Below are 21,936 nucleotides of genomic sequence, written 5' to 3'. Positions count from 1 at the left end.
ACAAACCAATGCAGGACATGGTTTATAAACATTGCTAAATACCACAAGCAGCAGGGCGTCAGCAACCAAGTGTTAGGTGCCAATTGGGGAGTTAGTAGTAAATGATAGTATAAGTAGGGGCAGGAGAAGTACGTGAGGGACGAGGGCCCTGCTCGCAAGAGCTTACATTCTAAAGGGGAGGGGCATACAGACAGGGGCAACACAGATGGAGTAGATAGTGAGGATGGAGCATGGAGCAGTGGGTTGGATATATGCTGCGGGGATGTAGTAGGAAGCCGACGGTCTAAATGCCGACCGCTGGCTTCACGACTGTCTAATCCCGGCAAGGTACTAATGACAGGCGTCGTATCCCGACGCCTGTCATTAGACATACGCCAGTCCTAGGGCTCCCGGGGGGACTTAGGGTTAGGCACCCCCCCCCGGGAGGGTTAGGTGTAGGCTAGGGGAAGCGGGGGTTAGGGTTAGGCACCCCTCGGGGGACTTAGGTTTAGGCTGCGGGAAAGGGGGGGTTAGGATTAGGCACTTAGAGGGGGGTTAGAGTTAGGCACGAGGGGGGAGGTTAGGGTTAGGCACCCCTAAAGGAGGGTTAGGGTAGGGAATTAGGTTAGCGGTACTTACCTTAATTAGCGATCGGGATCTTCACCCCTGCCAGGCTTCCGCTGTCAGCCAGCGGTAATACCTACTACACCTATACTGCGGAATGTGTGTGTATAAGATGACCTTATGTTATGTCAAAATTAAGTCCTTCGTTCATCTATCTCTATGACAAAAAATAGATTTTGTTTATGTGAAATGTACAAAATAAAATAGTTGCACTTTAATTTTTGTCTGTTACATTTTAGCATCTAAATACATCCAGCTAAAAATGCAGATATTTTGGGACTGCCCTGCCATCCTAATAGTGAATACTTTGAGTGGGTGCTTCTCACATGCTAGACCCACCCACAAAAGGGTGCAGCCATGCCCAACATGCTGTGGTCCCACAGGATGTTGCTGTACCCTGGCCCAGAATTTCTTTTGGCAGCCCTGGAGGTGACAGGCAGAACCAGGAGGGAATGGGGCTTAGTGGTGGGGTAGCAAGGCCATGGAGGGAGGGAGGTGGTTGAAAGTGGAGGAACAGGAAAGGTGGGGGAAAGAAGCAGAGGGTTCGAAAGCAGACTGATGAGAGAAAAAAGGGGGAACAGCAAGTGGAGGAGACAAGAGGGTGAGGATAGACGTGGATAAAGTAGGTTAAGTAGAGGATTCTGTAGACACTGAATGAGGTGGGTGCTTGAGTAAGGGTGTTGATGCTGTGGACGTAGTAATAAGTGAGATGAAAAATGGAGTGGAGGCTGTGTGATATAGAGACAGTGTGGATAAAAGTAGTTAAATATTCAAAAATACAGGTAAAAGAACAGTGCTGCGCAGTATGAGCGCAGCTCCATAAGTGAAATATAAAGATAGGTGTGTGAGTGGTGGGTGCAGGAATTAATTATTAAATGAAAGAATGTTTAAAGTGGACAGATGTGATGCAATGGAAAGAGGCAAGACAGGGCAAACAGGATGTTCAGTAGTATGAAGGCAAATCAATAAGAGCAGCAAGTAGATAAGGAAGTACTTGCAGGGAGTGCAGTAAGGAGTTTCCTGGACATGCATACAGTAGCTGTTAGTGATGGTGAATTAGCTAATTCACATAAGTATGTTGCTTGATGTCCTTCAGAAAGTGGTCTGGCTTTGAGGATGTTCTCCCTCAGTTTTCCTCAGCTTAACTCCGGTGTAACTCCATCTTAGTTATCAAATTGTAATTACACTTATAATCTAACACGGACTATAGCAGCCTATGGCTATGCAGCCTAAAAGATCAGTAATAAGTATAGCTACAAATATGTGTCTGTGTGCTCACTGATTGGGAACCCACCCCCAGTACTCAACGCACACTAGATTGGGATACAATAAATTTCAAAGGCCCCCATACATCTGCGACGGATTGTAGTGATCCTGCAACACGGCATCGCAGGATCGCTGAAATCCAACATGTCGGATTTCACAGATATGCCGATCAGATCAAAAAATGACCGTGATTGGCAGATCAGTGAAATTTAACATGTAGAATTTCACCAATCCTGCGAGGGATTGCGGAACATCGATGGCCATTGGTCAGCATTACCGATCCCATCGCTACATAGCGACGATCCATCGCAGATTTATGGGGACCTTAAGTTAAACAAATTGTGAGAGGGGAGTAGACCATCACAGATTGATAATAAATTCCTAAATTAATTTATAGTAATGGCTGCTAATATAAAAGTAGTGGCAATATACCTAACACAATTTTTCAAAGCTGTGCAAACCTTGCTTGCTTTGTACAAAATCTGTGCTTTTAACAAAGTGTCTTTTAATCAACATATTATACAGTGATGCAATTGTTATCTGTGCTGCTTCACAGCACTAGGGTCATGGGCTAAATTCTAACCACGGTCCTATCTATGTGGAATTTGTATGCTTTCCCGTCTTCGGGCGGTATTCAATTGGTTTTGCACCCGCGATACTATTTCGCATGCCGGACTTTTAGCCTACATTTTACCAGGGGAAACTTATTGTGTGCACCCCCGATATTCGCCACATTCAATTCCAAAAGACGGGAAAATGGAGACAGGAGAAAAGTTGTGTCAGAATCGGGGAAATCAGCCTGTACCCCCCAAAAAAATGCAGAAACATTGGGGAACAATGTAGTAGTGCCTGATTAACACTAATGAAACTATTTGGGGTTCATAAGTTCTCACAATTGCCACTAATTAGCGTATTTGCATAAGTGGTGAAGAATAGCATAAAGCAGTATTTTTGGGAGAAAATAAGTAGCCCAGTCAAATTTGGGGTACATGAAAATGGGTGCAAACATGTTTTAATGTCCTCAAAGTGAACTTTTAAATAATGCGAAATTGCACCCCCAAAAATGCATCTGCAATCCCCAAAACACTTGACCCCTTCTTAGTGCACTCCCAGTACCTAATTTTGCTAGTTTGCCACTTTGCACTGTTTCACCCCCAAATTCAAAGAATTTTTTTGGGATGTTCTTAAGGTTTTTTTTTTAGGAATTTTTTGACGCAGTTGTCCCAAGGGCTCTGAGTGGTTTCCCCACCTTTGCACCCCAAATAAAAATGTTGCACTTCTTTTCTCCACCTATTCAGAGGCGAATCTTTTTCACCTATTACAGTGCATTGCGTTTTCGCATACGTGAAAAGCAGAGCCGGATTTAGACCTTATGGGGCCCTAGGCAAGATACCAGTTTGGGGCCCCCTCCCCCAAACAATCCATTTTTTTTAATATAACAAGTTATTCCACAGAAGACAAGTAGAGAAATACCAAGTAGTCAATATATATTGTCCACCTCAGAAAAAAAAATACACACATTTTCCTCCACAGGAAAAAAAATATATACACATTGGCCCTCATTCAGAGCCGTACGCTCTGAGCAGAGCGCACGCTCTGCATGAGGGCCGGGCTCCATTTTCATGGAGCGTCCTCCTGGACGCTCGTATAGCTGTGGGTCACCACCCACAGGCTATACGAGCGTGCATTTTGATGGCCGCGATGGTCGTGACCATCGCGACCATCGAAATAGCGAGCCGGAGCCTGCGGTTGAGGTTTTCAACCGCAAGCTCCGGAGTGATTTTGGCTCTATCAGAGCCAAAATCACTCCCACTGACATCACTAGTGATGTCAGTGGGCCGGCTTCTGACGGGAGGCGTTCCCGTGGGAACGCCCCCGTCAGGGAGGCACGCCCCCGGCACGCCCACCAAAGGGGGCGTGCTGTCAATCAACATTGACAGCACGCCCCCTTTGATCGGACACAACGAGCGAAGGAAAGTCCTTCGCTCGTCGTGTCTGGCGCATGCGCACGACGGAGCTCCCTCCGTCGTGCGCATGCTCAGTGCAGACCATCGACCCACTTGCGAGCGGACAGCCGCTCGCGAGTGGGTCTGAATCAGGCCCATTGTCCGCTACAGAAAAAAATGTGCACAATATCTGCTCCAGAAAAATAATACAGACTATGGCCCTGATTCAGACCCGCTTGCTGCCGGAGGCAGCTCACAGGTCTGATGGGCGTTTTATTTTTTTTTGGTGACCACCCACAGCTTTAGTGAGCGGCCAGGTGATGGTCGCGATGGTCGCGACCATCGGGGCTTGCGACAAGACCCTTGTGGTAGGGTCTTGTCTTCCGCAAGCCCCAGTGAGCTTCCGGCTCTAATAGAGCCGGAAGCTCACCATTGACATCACTCGTGATGTCAGTGGGGCCACCCCAAAATGACAGGCGTTCCTTCGGGAATGCCTCCGTTTGGCCAGCCACCCCCCTTGCCCGCCTTGCAAACGGGGCGAGCTGTCGATCAACATCGACAGCCGCCCCTTTTGGATGTGAGCGCCAGCCATCGACCCGCTTCCGAGCGGGTCGGAATCAGGCCCTATGTCAACCACAGAAAAAAAATATACACACTATGTCCGTCACAGGAAAAATATATACACACTACTTCCGTCACAGGAAGAAAATATACACACTACGTCCATCACAGGATAAAATATATACACACTATGTCCGTCACAGGAAAAGAATATATACACTACGTCCGTCACAATAAAAAAATATACACACTACGTCCGTCACAGGAAAAAAACATATACACTACGTCCGTCACAGTAAAAAAATATACACACTGCGTCCGCCACAGGAAAAAAATATACACACTATGTCCGCCACAGGAATAAAATATACACAATACATCCGTCACAGGAAAAAAATATACACACTACATCCGCCACAGGAAAAAAATATACACACTACGTCCCACAGGAAAAAAATATACACACTACGTCCGCCACAGGAAAACAATATACGTCACCTCACCTCACAGAGCTGCAGGGAAAGTTTCAGGAGGACCTCCATAATGACCCTCACTTGCCTTTAGCCCGTTGTAGCACCGGTATGCAGCAGCAACAACCTCAGTGATTACTAGTCAGTGGCTGCACTGGCTGTGTTTGCAATGTGTGCGTGGGTGGGACCAGGGCCGGCAAAAGAAATCTTGGGGCCTGACACACTGATGTCTCTGGGGGCCCCCGCTTGAAACTCCCCCTGCCAGCCCCTTCGACCTAAAATCTTCGAACCCCCACATTTAATGACAGGCGTTATTCAATCACTTACTAATTTTCATGCATGGTTATCCCATTGATAACGAGTGTGAACCCATAGTGCCCACAATTATGGATTTACCCCACGCGGTAAAGGCCCAGAAGGACTTAAAGGGCTATATTCAAATAGGCTGCGAAAAGCCGTTATCGGCGATACTTTATTGCCGATGACGTCATTTTCGCAGTTTTCACTTATTCCCGTATTCAATTTTTACGACTTTCCGCCAGTGCGAAAAGTTAATGCTTCAGACCCAGCGATAAAGTATCACCTATGAATAGGTGGCGAAAAGTGCATAATTGGGGTTTTGGGGTACAAACTTCCAAAAACCACCCTGCACCCCTTGGACAGTCCTCCAAAGGTAATCGTGTAAAAAAAAAAAATTCCACAGGACACCTCAAAAACAGTACTTTTGTTTTGGGGGCAAAAAAAAAAGGTGGGGGACAAACTTTAAAACTAGCAAAATAGACTCAGGGGGATTCCCAAGTACACCCCAGGTGTTTTTGGATTGCAGGTGCTTGCGCCAGGTGGATTTTTCACATTAGCAACTTTAAAATATGCTTGCACCCATTTTCATGTACCCCAAATTTGATGGGACTACTTATTTTTCCATAAAAAGTTGCTAAATTCTATTCTTCACCACTTTCTCAATGACGCAAAAAAGCAGCCAATGAGATAATTTAAAGACCTCAAATACCTTTAGCAGGCCTATTCAGGGGTACCCATAGTGATCCCCCATGTCAGAGCATCTTTTGGGGGCTGTCAGGCTGATTTCCCCAAAAATGACAGGACTTTTTGCTGATTTAGTTTTCGCCAATTTGGAATTGAATACGGGGATATGCGGGTACAAGCGCGATACTTTTTTGTCCCTGAAACCAGCGATGACGGTGAAAAGTCCGCAACTGACTTTTCGCTCCAAATTGAATATGCCCCTAAGTGTAACTTCTAAAGCTTATCGCACAGTTTAGTTCCAGTGATTGAATAGCTCATGGCAGAGCTGCACATGCAGCACGTCCCATGGCTAAATGAATGTGCCCCCCCATTTACATATCCCTTTGATCTGTATCACTGAATATTAGGAAGTAGCCTGCTCTGCCTAATAGATGACTGGCCTAGACCCTATACAAGAGTCTGCACCCACATCTCACAAATTTATCAACTATATCACACACATACAAATATATATATATATATATATATATATACACACAAACATACAGATATATTGTTTATACTGTTTATAAATATACAGTATACATATACACACATATGTATATATATGTGTGTGTGTGTATAACAATATACACATATATATACACACACACATACACTATGTGTATATATATATGTGTGTGTGTGTGTGTGTATAACTATATACACATATTTATATATATATATATATATATACACACACACATACACTATGCATATGTATATATATATATAAATATACATATACACACACACAATGAGTGTGTATATATAAAGTAAAAATCCACTTACAGTATCTCAGAACTCCCTGTTTTGATGATTCTGTCAGTCAGTCAGTGAATAGCTGCTGCGGCTGCCTCTAGGCTGGGGAAGGTGGCTGCAGTCATTGGAGCAGACAGCACTATGGTTCTGCTACTTCAGCTTCCGCATACTGTCTTGCCTCCTCCTACTGCTCGTCCTTGGAGGCCGGCGCGGTGGCAGGGTGGGAGGAAGGGACAGAAAGTCCAGTGCAGACGGAACATCACACTCAAAGACACCGCGGCGTGATTCATTACTACACCGCGCATGCGCAGAACAGTACTCTCTAGGCGATGGGGGTAGCCAGGGAAGTCACCGGGGCGATTATTCTGGTGGCTTCCTTGTTTGATAAAAAGTGCATGTAGCTGCCGCGGCTCCTCGGGGCCCCTCTGTACCTCTGGGCCCAGGATGGGAGTAGCCTTTGTACCCCCCCTGTCTTCGGGCCTGGGTGGGACAGGGTACGCAGCGTGACCTGTGACGTCACGCGACCCCCTTTAGTCACATGCACAACACAGCATTTTCCCCTGGTCCTGGAGCCGGCACCTGTCAGGCTGCTTCCGCCTGCCGGAGTTCTCAGCTAGTCAGCACAGTGTGCTGTAAATGTGAACCACCTGACACTTTCAGGCGCTCCGCCTGATCCCCAGGTAATAGCCTCCATCCAACCCTGGCAACGGGCCCCCTAGGAGCCGGCGGGCCCTAGGCAGGTGCCTTTGTTGCCTAGTGGGAAATCCGGCTCTGGCGAAAAGCGTATGGAATTGAACATGGCAATACTTTTCTGACAGGTGAAAAGTCGCAAACAGCGATACTTTTTTGCGGATCTCGGCTTTTCGCTTCTAATTGTATACGGGCCTCCATGTGGGTTTAAAAAATCCAAAACATACTGATAGGTAGGGATGGGAATATAGATTATAAAGGCCACTGGTGCTTGGACCGATGTGAATGACAACTAGGGGTAAATTTACTGAGAGTTTTTAGAAATCAATTTTAATAGTGATGTTGCCCATAGCAACCAATCAGATTCTACTAACATTTAACTAGCACCTTCTAGACGATAATAGCTAGAATCTGATTCGTTGCTATGGGCAACATCACTTTTAAAACTCATTTCTAAAAACTCTCACTTTAGTAAATCTACCCCCTAGTGCTGTGTAATATGTATGCGCTATATAAATAACTTAGTAAACCTTAGGGTTAACTTCTATTATCTATGATTATGTTCAGTATTTTAGATTATATTTTCCTTTGTAATAACAGGCTGTCATGGAAACCTTTATTGTATTATTAGTTCCCATGTTTCTGTTAAGATGACTTGTGAGATTTACGCGATTGAATGATTTATTTATGCTAATCACAAACTTATTGCTTACTTTATATTACCACGGTAACAAGGTTTGGTAAGCATACATCAATTAACTTATTTCAGAATACAGAGCTTTATCCAATGTTTACACAGTATGTGGGTGTGCCAACTCACACCACTTATGCATCTGATTATTTTAGAAGGCATTCCATTTAAACTTGTTTATTACTATGCAACTATAACAATAATTAGTGTTGTATAGTGCAAACATCTGTTGATGTCCTCTGTACTCCCTTGCTTCTCCTGCTGATGTATCAAACATTGGAGAGAGAAAAAGTGGAGAGAGAGAAATTAATTAGGAACTGATTGGTTGGTACTTTATCTCACTCCACTTTTTCTCTCTCCAAAGTTTGATAAATCTCCCCTATCTTTATATTGCTAACATCAAAATTGGTTTATTTTATAGCACCCGATTTGTAATCAGAAAAAATAAAATTACTATATTATCTACTGTACGGTAGGAGTGTGTGAATTGAGACATTTTCTTGTAAACAGTCTAAGGCTGAACATTTACGTCCTTAGTACATGAAAGATATCCTGCACCACCAAATTCAGTGCTGTACAGAGAATATTGAATCATTCACTTCAGTCTCTGCCCCACTACCACAAAGCACATATACACACATATATAAACACTATACATCATACTTGCCAATTCTCCCTGATTGCTACTGTGAAGAGCATAGCAATCTCCCCGATTGCACCTTACCCCCATTACGAATATGTTATATATAAAAATAAACAGAGATATTTACATTCAAATGGGATCAATAGTATCATTCCCCTGCATTTGTTATAAGGCACAAGGGGGTAGATGTATGATAGCGGCACTTAACGTGCCGATATACCGCTTCCTGCTTCGCCTCTTTACCGAGGCGAAGCAGGAAGCACTACCGATGAGATGTAAGAACATCTCATCGGCCGGAGAAGGGGAGCGTTAACTCGCCCCTCCGGCGCTACCCGCTAGAGACAGCAGCGCATCAGCCTAGTGCTGATACGCTGTTTCTCTGTCCCGGCTGGCTCCACTGAGCATGCGCGGGATCTCGCAAGTATCGCGAGATCCCCGCATGCAGCCCTGGAGCCGGCAGCTGCCCCAGCAGGGACAGCGCTGTCCCTGCAGTGGGGATAGGCTAGCGCGAGGCTGTAGCTGTCGATAACGACAGCTACAGCCGGCCGAACGGTCATGCGGTATGATCATTCGTACATGGCCCTGCCGCTCGGCGCTGCTATCTTGTAGATAGCAGCATCGATAATGACAGGGACGCATAGCGCCCTGTCATTTTCCGCCAAGACCCCCGATCGTCCATCGGGGAGAAGCGGTATCAGCGCACCTAACGCTGCTACCTTTTCTGGGCTTCATACATCCCCCAAGGATCCCTATGGCTACATGCATTTTCTGTAATATATCAGAGCATTAAATAGATCTTACTAACTGCTTTTGGGCTCGTTTACATTTGAATGTAAGTCAGGTTTATGACACACCCCTCAGATGTATCAGTACACACCCACTTTACCGCCACGCTCATAGGTGTTGCTTTTACAATCTCCCTGAAATGCTTTTTCAAAAGTAAGCAAGAATGCTATACATTTCTGTTAGCAGCCAATTAGCCTACCAGGTTGTTGGTTGACTGTGGCCCATGGAAAGAAAGCAGAGCACCTGTAAGCAACTCACGCAATCAAAGCCTATGAAAGTCATACAGCTGGTGCCCTGCCCGTAACCTAACCCATGCTCCTGCTTTCCTACATTTTCTCTTCAGGAGAAGGCCCGGCAGGGAGATGTAGGACGCCACCGTGGGAAAGTGGTTTGTGTGTGTGGGGGGGGGGGGGACAGGACTGGTGAATCAGGTCATTTGGCACCTACTATGCAGAGAGGGTGGGACTGTGATGACTATGGGGTCTATTTACTAAGCAGTGTTAGGAGACAGAGTGAAAAGTGATAAGGTGCCAGCCAATCGGCTCCCAACTGTCATTTTTCAAGCACAGCCTGTGAGATGACAGTTGGGAGCTGATTGGCTGGCACCTTATCACTTTTCACTCTGTCTCCTAACACTGCTTAGTAACTAGACCTCATTATATTCGCCAAGTCCAGACCATTACACTAGGAAGTGGGTGGGATGCGAGAGTGTTACAACTCCCCAAAAACTTGGGAATCTCACGGACGATTCGGGAGAGTAGGCAAGAATGCCCCCAGCACTGTGAGGAAGCAATGCTAGCCACTGTACTGAGATATTTCCTATATAATACCAGAAGTGACAAAATCTTTTCCTTCACTACTAAAGAAGAGCTACAGATGTGTCCTCTATACACTATTGTTGCAGTCACACCAAATATCATCTCTTGGCCCGCCACGTCCAATGCAGTTCTGCTTGCATCTTTATGTCTTTTTTCGCCTATCATAGTCACAATGTGATGAGACTAAGATGCACAATTAGACTACAGTACACTCATTATTTTAATATGCGGCACTTGTATATCTGTGTGTGACTGAGTCTGATCTGTATGCAAAGTGCAACGATGCAGTGTCCAAGGCTTTTTTTTAATTGCCACGTTCCATTGTGCTTCGTTTACAGACTCAGTTGTGCACAGATATACAAGTGGGCGTATTGCATTTCGACTAAGACTCATATTTGGATGAAAAAGATGCAAAAAAGACGCTCGGAGCGAGTTGAACGGGACCTGGTGGCTCACTCATGCCAAGCGTCTCGCACCGCATGGTGTATTGAGGCTAGGTCTATGATGACACATCTGTAAAGATCAAAAGTTTTTTGACTTGTCAATCTAAATATGTAATCTATATTATAGAATGCAAGTGCAAGATTCAATATGTAGGCCTCACTACACGTACACATAGGGGTCAATTCTATTAGGTGCAAAGTGGGTGAGCAGGGTTGTCTTAACAGCAGTGTGGGACCTGGGCAAATTAATGAACTGGGGCCCCCTATCCACCCATTCACGGGAAAATAATTTAAATGGTCAATAAAATTAAACCCTCCTGCATGCCCATCAGACCTCCCACACATGCAGAGAGACTCTGCCTGACTAGTCTGAAGCTGGCTGATGAAGTGAAACTGGGACTGAGGTGAGTACTCGCTGTAGGGGGGCGGGTTAGTGGGCCCCTACAAGCTTCGGGCCCTTGGGCAACTGCCCAACAAGCCCAATGGAAGAGATGGCCCTGGGGGGTGAGTTGTTTATTCAATTACGTAGAAACGCCAGCAACATTACAGCAACTAGCCCGCTTGCAGCCAGATCTCACCCAGGACTCGTGGATTTTTGTACGCAGCCCTATGAACCGAAATCTGTGAGTCCGGAGGTAACATAAGTGCGGAATATAGCCGGACTTTCTTGTGCCGCAAGGGAACTCATGGCTAATAGGATTGACCCCTTTAATTTAAGATTCCTTGAACACAGAATAGGTTTACCCAAAAAGTTAAGAAATTGTGTGTACCCTGTAAAACTATTGACAAGAACCCTCATACAGAGTCTGGGACAACACTAGTGCATTTTGGAAATAATACAGGGTCACATCAGATTGCAAAGCCACAGTATACACCCCCATGATAAAACCATATACATAGACATACATTAGATGCCAAGCTGGCTACATCATCATCATAATAGAATGTTCTTTATTCCATATAGAAAAACTATTACCTTCATAAAGACGCTGCTACATCAACTAGATGTGACAGTAAAAGGACTAGAATATCAACACCAAGGTAACACAAAACAGATTTGAACAACAAAAGCAGCCCTAGTATCTGAGGGTTTTAACGTGAATGTCACTCAGAACAGTTCTGAATATAAATGGAACATTTAATAATAAAAAAGAAGACACATAACAAAATAATAATAAAAGTAGCAGCTGTAATAAAAAACTGCAACAATGTTCTTCCAGTATCTCTCAGCAGATCTTAGTATCTGTCAATAGTTTTTAGTATCTCTCTTAGGGGTCTATCATGCTTGCCTACTTTTGAAAAAGTATTTTAGGGTGATTGTGAAAGTAGCACCTATGAGCGCTGCGGTAAAGTGGGCGTGTACTGCTACATCTGAGAGGCGTGTCCTAAAATTGATTTCCATCCAAATGCAAATGAGCCCCAAAGCAGTTAGTAAGATCTACATGTTGATGAAAAAACACTGATACTTATGGATCATTGTGCCTTATAACCAATGCAGTGAAATAATACTCATGATTCCATTTGAATGTGTATATATATATATATATATATATATATATATGTTTTTTATTATTAATAGAACAGCTTTATAATAGAGGTACGGTGCGATCAGGGAGGTTACTAGACTCTTCATGGAGATTGCTACAATTTCAAGGAGTCTCCCTGACACTCAGGGAGAGTTGGCAAGTATGGGTCTATTCATTATAACATAAAATTATTTGGAGATAATTAGCTTTAGAACTCGCATTAAGTTCTACCTAATTAATCGGGGAAATTCATCATTTCTCCTCTTCATAAGTATCTCTTCCGGAAAGCTGTCATCTTTGTGATAACGGCTTTTCGGAAAGAGATACATTTGTCTGCCTGCTCCTACATTAACGTTGCTGTTATGTATGCTGCACACAGTGGCGGGCTGGGCCGGGGGGCAGGGTGCCATGTGTCCCCCAGGCCGCAGCGTCATGTGGGCCGCGGGCCGCGTGCAGTCTGTCTCACTGTGACACATACTGCACCGCGTGTGTAGTGCTGACCGGATGGAGTTCGGTCAGCGCTACACAAGTGACAAACACACAGCCGCCGGCTCCGGCAGCAGTGTGTTTGTTTTGATCAGCAGCCAATGAGAGTCTGTCAGACTCTCATTAGCTGCTGCTGCACCCACTGCAGGAGCCCCTCCATCTTCCGGCTCCCACAGTGGGCAATGGGAGAGGCGTCATGACGTCATATGACGTCTCTCCCATAATGCAGAGCGGCCCGACCCGAGAAGGACAGACGGAGGAGCGGATGGCGACGGCGGGAGCTGGGATTCGGGTAAGTGGTTTTTTTTTGGTTTTTTTTACTACGTGTGTCTACTGGGGGGGAGGCTGGTACTACAAGGGGGAGACTACTACTGGGGACACCACAAGGGGGGAACCACTACTGGAGGCACTGCAAGGGGGGGACTACTACTAATGGGGGCAATACAAGGGGGGGACTACTACTACTACTGGGGGCACTACAAGGGGGGGTGACTACTGGTGGCACTACAAAGGGGGAACCACTACTGGACTGGGGGCACTACAAGAGGGAGGGTCTACTACTGGGGGCACTACAAGAGGGAGACCACTACTGGGGGCACTACAGGGGGGGACTACAACTGGGGGGACTACTACTGGGGGCACTTCAAGGGGGGGACTACTATTACAAGGGGGCACTACTACTACTAGGGGCACTACAAGGGGAGGGGACAACTACTAGGGGCACTGCATAGGGGGGAGGGGACTACTACTAGGGGCACTACATAGGGGGGAGGGGACTACCACTGGGGGCACTGCATCGAGGGACCACTGCTGGGGCTCTATAAAAAGGGCAATACTGGGGGTACTGCATAGGGGGGAGACTACAACTGGGGCCACTATTTAAGGGGCACTGCATAAGGGTTACCACATGGGGTGTGGACTGCTACTGGGGGCACTATATAAGGAGCACTGCATAGAGGTTACCATTAATGGGGGCACTATATAAGGGGCTTACTACTGGGGGCACAAGGGGCACTGCACGGGGGGACCACTACTGGGGGCACTGTATAAGGGGCACTGCATAGGGAGATCACTACTAAAGGCCTGCATAAGGGGGTCCTCTCCTGGGGCACAGGGGGGCACTGCATATGAGTACCACGACGGGGCTGTTCCTAATCTTTTTTACTTTACATCAAACTCATATGGACCCGCCTCCTCCCTGGAACACTTGAGGGGGGGGCGCCGTAGCATGCACGTTCTTCGGGCACCCCGCTACACACTACCCCTCTGCCAGGGCCCCCTGCATGCATTTGCCCCCCAGCCTAAAAGTTGCCAGCCAGCCCCTGGCTGCACATGTACCATTTCCGTTCACAGAAGCGTCACATGCGCAGCACTGGTTACAACAGTGTATATAATATATATATTATAATGTTTTTTAGTCTTTAATGTTCTCCCCGTCGCTGCATGCTGCTGCTGACGGGAAAACGTTTCCCTTCTGTCTGTTCCCCGGCGGTACTTGTGCTTCTGCAATTGTTTTATTTGATTAATTAACTGTTTAAAGTAAATAAACAGTTAATGAAACACTTACAAGTGCCACCAGGGAAGGGACAGAGGGGAGAGACGCTTCAACACGGCAGCAGTATGCAGTGGCAGGGGAGGAAGCTGGAGGACAGAGTGCAGAAGGGGGAGGGAGAAACAGCTGAGTGCCACTGCAGTCCCACTGCTTCACCTCCGTGTAAATGGCAGCTTGTGAAGCCTTATGGGGGCTGTATGCCATCTGAGGATGATGTACAGTAACACACTCAAGTCCCGAAAATACATAAATTTTAAATTTTTAGAATTTAATAAATTGCCTAATTTCTACATCCCTATATTAAAGTGGAGGGTGGAAATCCCAGCCAGGAGATATCAATGATATCTCCAGCAATACTATAATAATGAATGGACCTTTCACTACAGATAGACAATTTAATGGAAATCCAGAAAAAAAAATGAAAATTAGGGTATGATGAATGGACCCCTTAGGGCGGAATGTACTAAAAGCAGAATATGACCAAAACTCCTAAAACTGCTGTTTTCGGAGTCCTGGAGGCTTTCCCCATATGTACGTAGCTCCAGAATGCGATACCTTCCAAAGCTTGGACTTGTTAGACAATGGCATTTTGAGATCTTTATAAATCTGCCCCATACTGAGGAAAACTCTGGGCCTCAGTGTTGTACGCTAATGCAAACGCATTTCCAAAATTTGCTGCTTAGCAATTGCTAAAATAAGCTAATGCATCAGGCAGCATAATTTGTATTGAGACGCCCACCGGAGCCCTCGTAGCTGCCCGCAAGTGCTTACACAAATGCAGCATTGGACGCAAATCCTCAAAACATCGTCTCCTCGAGTGAGTCAATTGCTGGATACACACTGACAGATATATTAGCTGATCAATTGAGCAGCTAAAATATCTTGTGTGCATCGGCCAGTGTGTACCAGTGATATACATATGTCTGTGAACGACATAGTTCACAGACATATCGTGTCAGCTGTGTTGCACAGCCGATGCCCAATATATCTGCAGTAAGGATATTGAATTTCAACCTCTATACGCACCTACCTAAACCTTATAAACCCTGCCTATAAACCTCTAAAATTGACGCTATTTGCGTACGCAGTCATACAGTAAAATAAAGACTTTAGACCTTGAACATGTGTTCCAACGCACAAAACGTGTGCATTTGTTACAGGGCATTTAACAGGTTGGTTCAAATGGACACAGAAAAGCCTCTAACAGCTTTTTGCCTTCTCTATTTCCCCTGCATGCAAATCTAGGCTGTTGGTTTCACAAAATACATTTTGGTGCTTTATATCTCTACGGTCCATAAGTTGAGAACGCATGTTCCAATCTTCACACCGATGGTATCGGAAAGCTGTGGATAAAGTGCAGATCAGTATAATATCAAACACGGCTTACTTATCACGTATTAAACCTTAGATACCAAAATAGTCTTTATTTCACAGCATTTCTAATAAATGAATAAAACTTGGATCTTTTACTTTATAGCTATGGAACCTTTTGTGTAAGTGTGCATTATGTAAGTATTAGGGATACGGGAAAAGACGCTAGTTAGGTTTATCTGATTTGGGGCAGATGTGCACGCATGCAGCTAATAAACAGTGTTCGCGTGCAGGTTATTGTGCATTCGCTACTGAGCGTCATGTTAGCAGCGCAACTTTGCGTAATGTGCGGTGTTTATGCATGAGATTCTATCTATGATGGACTTAACATATATATATATACATGTATGTATATATATATATATATATACACACAAATATCTCATTCCTTACTTACAGTTTCAAACTGCAATGCAAATGTGTTACCCCCAGCTGTGAAGCTGGGGCCATTCTGTCTGGGAGTGAGACTAAAACCTGTTTAGGATTCAGACAAATTCAGTTGTGTAGATCAATGTCTGGGTTATATTACAATTGCCACAACTATACTTCTCTATATACAGGGATTCCCAATTTGTATGTAAAACACTCACAGTATTCTGGTGTATTGTCTATTCTATTTACTTTTCTCAGGAGGCTGGTTTTCTAGTTGTTTTTGGTAGATTATCAAAAACATTGCCATCTGTACTTAGCTCATGAGTTGTAACTTAAAATGGTGCTGGTCGCAAACTGGCGTCTTGCAGATTCTTATTTTTAAGATTTAATCTAGCTGCCATTCGCAAGATGGCATCGCGCACGCTAATTTTTACGCTGATTCCGTCTCAGCCACTAATCCAGCTTCGACAGCAGATATATTGGGGCATCATGCTGTGTGTACTGGAGGTCAGCCGACTGCCCGTACACTTGCTGCAGAGACCGTGGGGAGGGGGGCGCGACAGAAGATGGTTGTTCAGTGTGTATGAACAACCATCATCTGCAGATATATCTGTAAGGTGTGTACCCAGCTTAAGGCACAGGTTCTCAAACTCGGTCCTCAGGACCCCAAACAGTGCATGTTTTCCAGTGGATCTTTTAAAATGTGTCAGTGAGTAAAGAATACACCTGTGCACCTGCTGGGTGACCTTGAAAATGTGATCTGTGTGGGGTCCTGAGGACCGAGTTTCAGAACCACTGTCTTAGGCCTTATTTACATGCTTATTTATATGCATGTACTTGGCCTACATCAGAACGCAGGATCATGTGAATCTGCTTAGGCACATTCATTAGCAATAACATTCTAGGCATGTGCAGAGCAGTTTCATGCAGGTTGAGCTATGCAAAGATGCATACATACATACCATTCTGCATCAGGCTCACTGTGTGTACACATTCATATTGATCTTTTCTCTGATTTCATATTTCATAAGATTAGTCATTGTAACATTACATTTGTGTGCGTGCGTGATTTACCCTGACAACCATATATATCATTAATAGCTATAAAGATACATGGTTTATTAGATACTAGAAGATTTTGGAACTGATTACTGTGTGCATGTTTTCTTTTTCACAGCTAAGTCATTTAAATGTTAATTATAAGATACATATTATGAAAAAAATATATGTTTCCATAGTTTCCCATCAAGAAACTTTTTGGGGCTGTTTGTGCAGTGGGAATCGGAGGAGCTTTCCAATATGGATATAATCTATCACTTATCAATGCACCTACAACAGTAAGTAAAATCCCTTCTCTAATGTTCTTTATAGTGAACTGGGCTCTGTAGTTATAGATATTTAACGACGAGTATATTACTAATTGCGGACATACAGGGTATTCTAGAGGATTTTGATTACTTTACAAATCTGTCTTGCATCAAACAGCTGAGCTACTAATGCTACCATGGTACAGTATGGCATTTAGTCCATTAGCTAATTGCCTAAATAAAATGTCTGTCATTCTCCTAATTAATCTTCTCTTGTAAAACTGAAAAATAATCATATCACATTTCAGTAAAGCTGCCAAACCAGCTGTTTAAAACGAAGGGCATTCATATAAACCCCCCATGCAGCCAGTCCACATAGCATTTAGTGAAGTGCATACTGCAATCCAACTGGTGAACTGGAGCACCTAGGACCAAATACAAGAGAGATGACTAGGATAAAATGTGTGTCTGTCTTTCTATTACTGAGTTACACAATATACATGAGTATATATGTAATATAACTATGTAGACAAAAGTGATTGGACACTGACAGCAAATGGATCAACGAGATTTTATTTACTTTGTAGGTCCACCACGTGCAGTGATTACTGCAGACACCTATCTTGGCAAACTGTCCACAAGTTCCTGGATAACAGCAGGCGGTATGTTTTGCCATTCCACCTTAAGTACAGTGACCAACTGTGACACTGAAGAAGGTCAAGCTGGCCTAGAACGCACCTGTCGCTCCAATTCATCCCAGAGGCTCTCAGTGGGGTTAAGATCTGAATTCTGAGCTGGCCAGTCCATCTGGGTTATAGAATATTTTATATACCAGTCCAGAGTCGCCCTGGAAACATGACAGGTGGCATTGTCGTCCTGATAAAAACATTTGTTGTTTCCATAGTACTGCAAGTGCATGTGCCTCCTTACGAAGTATTCTTGTCGAAACCGCCACATTAATGGCCATTTGGAACTTGTGCGCAGTGATATGCATGGGACCATTTCACTTGTGCGGGTGTGTCCAATCACTTCTGTCTACATAGTGCATGTAATATTTGGGATTTTCCCCACAAAAGTCGTTTTTTTGGTAATCAGTGACAGCATTGGGTGCAAAACAATGTCCACCAGGAATCCAAAGTTTGGAGCATACATTCCGTTTAACTGTTGGTACCGGTAAAGTAAAATATAACTGGTTCAGTATGGGGATGTAGAAATTATGCTGTTCATCAAATTCCGAAGATTATGTATTTTCGGAATTTGATGGTGTTACTATATGCCACTGTCAGGTGGTGTATAGCAGGTTACACTTACCTGCTGTTAGCTGGGCAGGTTCCCTCCGTCACTCTGGTCGCTTCTCAGGCTCCGTCTGCTGTGCCAACACTGTGTTCTCACGGCAGAACACAAAAAAGTTAGGAAAAAAAAAAACATTTTTTTTTTATTTCCTAAACTTTACTGTGCTCTGCCGGGAGAACACAGTGTTGGCACAGCAGACGGAGTCTGAGGCGGCTGCAGCGGCCAGGTAAGTGGGGGATAGGGGGCAGGTGAGCAGAGGGGGGGGTTGAGGGGGGACACAATTGCCGCAGCTCTTGGCAGTGCTGCACATGCGCTGCTTTTACGGATGTAACTTCGCATGCGCAGCACTGATTACAGCTGCGGTAAGTGTAAAGTAGAGAGGGAAAAGTATATACAGTATTTCCCGAAAAGCTGTCATCGCAAAAATGACAGCTTTTCGGAATAGATACATATGGGGAGGACGAATGATGAATTCCTCCGGTAAATAGGTAGAACTCCATGCGAGTTCTAAACCTAATTACCTCCAGAGAAATTTTATGTGTTAATGAATAGGCCCCTCAGTCACGGGAGCCACTTGACGTGTTTCCCGGCTATGCAGGGATAAGACTCCGTCATGGCTCCAACCGTTCTCTCTATAGTACAGGACTCCCTAAACTTCTGTTTGACTCCATCTGGTTCCAGGTTTGGGCCAGAAAGTTTTCTCATTGGTCGCGTGCCTCCAGCAGGACATACCACAGCTTTGCACTGAGATCCCTACTGAACTTCAGATGAGTGTAGTCAAACAACTTTTCCTTGGTATTGTAGATGATTTCAAAATCCAAGGACTGAAGACATTGTTAACAGGCAGCATCTAGCTTGTAAGTGTCACATGCTTCCCTTCCCTAACCCTTAGCTCACAACTTATAGTTTGCGCAACCTTGGGACTAGGCCAACTACAATAATGCCTGAGGCTGCGTTTTTACACACCTTCAAGGTCATTCCAACCAGCCTCCCCCCCCCCCAAAAAAAAAATAGAGATCTCATGTTTCATGTAAAATCTCATTTCCCTTTTGTTTGAACTACAGATGTTTCTCATACACCTTTTAAATACATATATATTTTGTGCCGTATGGCGCGACTTAAATACTCCACCACTGGCAGCAATTCCTGGACTCTCATACTTTTTTTTACTAAATTTAGCATTTTATTTGCAATGTAGTCACTTATAGTAGGGATTTAGGATTAGTAGATTTGTCACAAAGGAATTGGTATAAAGTTGCAGTATAAACTGTGTGTGGTGAAGCATGGTGCATATAGGACCGCCGTCTTTTTTGTCACACACAGCTGCTGCATACAGTGCCAGCGCCATTGTCCAGGGTATATGTGTCATTTTGTCACATTAGCGATGTAACTAGTACACATATTTTGTGAAAGTCTGTGGTCAGATGCATAGTGCCACTTAGGGCTCTATTTACTACAATCCGCATTTGTAATGCAGATTATAGTGTGATATTATCAACTGAATTCGCATTATGAATTCAGGCAATATCACAGGGATTTACTACAAATCCCTTGCAGGGACAGAGCCTGCGATAAAGCTCTGTCCCTGCGAATCCCATCCGCACACTAGTCACGGTATTTTCGCAAAAAATACCGTGACAAAGTGCAGACGCATGCGCAAACCAACCGTCGCTGCTACCCCCCAGCGCTAAGCCCCACCCCCGGCACTAAGCCCAGCTCCCACAATCGCGGACCCCCCGCGACCTTCCCCCGCAACCCCCCCTCCCTCAATAGCACTTACATGCAGTCATCGGTGCTCCGGTGATGTCTTCCATGCCTCCGGTCAGCTGACATCCCATACTGCATTGGGACACGGTCACCTGATGACCGGGCCGCAGTGCACTATGGGAGACCAGCTGACCGGAGGGAGAACATCACCGGAGCCCCGATCACCGGTCCCTGGAGTCAGGTAAGTACATTTTTTTTTTACTTTTTTTTTTTAGCAGAGATCAGCTTGCGGTCTGTTTAGACCACACAGCTGATCCCTCTGACCGGTTCCGGGCTCTGCTCTGCCCGTTACAGCAGAGTAGGAGCCCGGTAACCGGGGGAGACCCTGGATAACGCCACCTCCAGGTGGCGTTATTATCACAGGGCCTCCCTAGGTATTTTTTTCACTATTTATTTTTAGTAACTACCAGGCAAATCACATTTCCCATTACAATTATGGGAAATGCGATCTGATTACTAAAAATAAGTGATACTTAGGGGTTGGAGTAGAATTTTACGAATCCTACTCCAATTACCCTGTAATAACTATAGGTGATACTAAAATAATGTAAAAAAAGGGTGTGAAAACACCCTTTTTCACTTTATTTTAGCAAAAATAATGATAATAAATAGAACCCTAAGTCACAATGCCAGTGGTGTGCCAAGCAGGGCGGCTATTTTTGCTGCAATTTGAGGATAGGTGTTTGGGAACTTTGTATATGAAATTGAATCTATACATAGCTGATCCACATTTAATCTCCAATCCCACCCGCAAACTGTCCTGCATCCTGATGCAAATACTATGTTTCAGGCTCTAGCACATAAACAGAAAACTTACAATAATGGGGAATGGAAATAGAAGCTGTAATAATTAGACCAGATATAGAAGACAAACTGCACATATACTATAACAAGTTGCCCAATGCAGCATAGCTATAGGATCACAGAGTTTACAACATGTGTTTGATTTTTTTTTTTTATTTGTTTCGTTCGCCTACAGCATGTTCATAAGTTCATTAATGATACCTGGTATTCACGCTACCAGACCCAGATACATGAAAATATGCTGACGCTCATCTGGTCTATAATTGTGTCAGTGTTTACAATTGGAGGTCTCATTGGGACATTTATCGGTGGCCATGTAGCAGTGAAGCTTGGCAGGTAAGTACATTTCTTTTTATATGTATATTATATTTAACATCACAGCAGGTGTAGTAGAGCACTTTGTCAACAAACAAAGTATACAAGTATTTCTGGTATGACGAGGTTGGAATAATGTGCAGGACATTATCATGCTATACAGCGATACAAAGAGGGTGAGTATTTTTTGCTCTAGGAAATGTTATTCTTATTTTTCCAATTTTGCACTCACACAGTTCTGGCCATTTGCTGGTATTTATTACAAAACTGATTGGTGCTATGGGCAACTTCTCCAGTGAAGTGGGCAAAATGGGGAAAATATTACCGGGTATCGGCGGGTCTGTGCGTTGGTGGCGGGGCCTAATGACGCAATTATATGATCATCGCGTCATTTAGCCCCGCCCCTATTTTAAATATCTGGCGTTCACTGAGAATTCCAGT

General features: G+C 44.5%; 1 protein-coding gene across 3 annotated transcripts in view; it reads left to right on the top strand.

The window, feature by feature from the left end:
- Positions 1–21,936, top strand: part of LOC148534901 (solute carrier family 2, facilitated glucose transporter member 9-like) — a 104,453-nt gene that overhangs the window by 34,681 nt on the left and 47,836 nt on the right. For all 3 annotated transcript variants that reach the window (XM_088465578.1, XM_088465566.1, XM_088465573.1), the window contains exons 2-3: positions 17,248–17,346; positions 21,356–21,516. In XM_088465578.1, the coding sequence (XP_088321704.1) occupies positions 17,248–17,346; positions 21,356–21,516 (260 nt within the window). The remainder of the gene's footprint in view (positions 1–17,247; positions 17,347–21,355; positions 21,517–21,936) is intronic.

This window comes from Taudactylus pleione, unplaced genomic scaffold, assembly GCF_031769625.1.
Source record: "Taudactylus pleione unplaced genomic scaffold, aTauple2 ptg000062l, whole genome shotgun sequence".
Lineage (NCBI taxonomy): Eukaryota > Metazoa > Chordata > Amphibia > Anura > Myobatrachidae > Taudactylus > Taudactylus pleione.
This window is presented reverse-complemented; position numbering and strand designations above follow the sequence as displayed.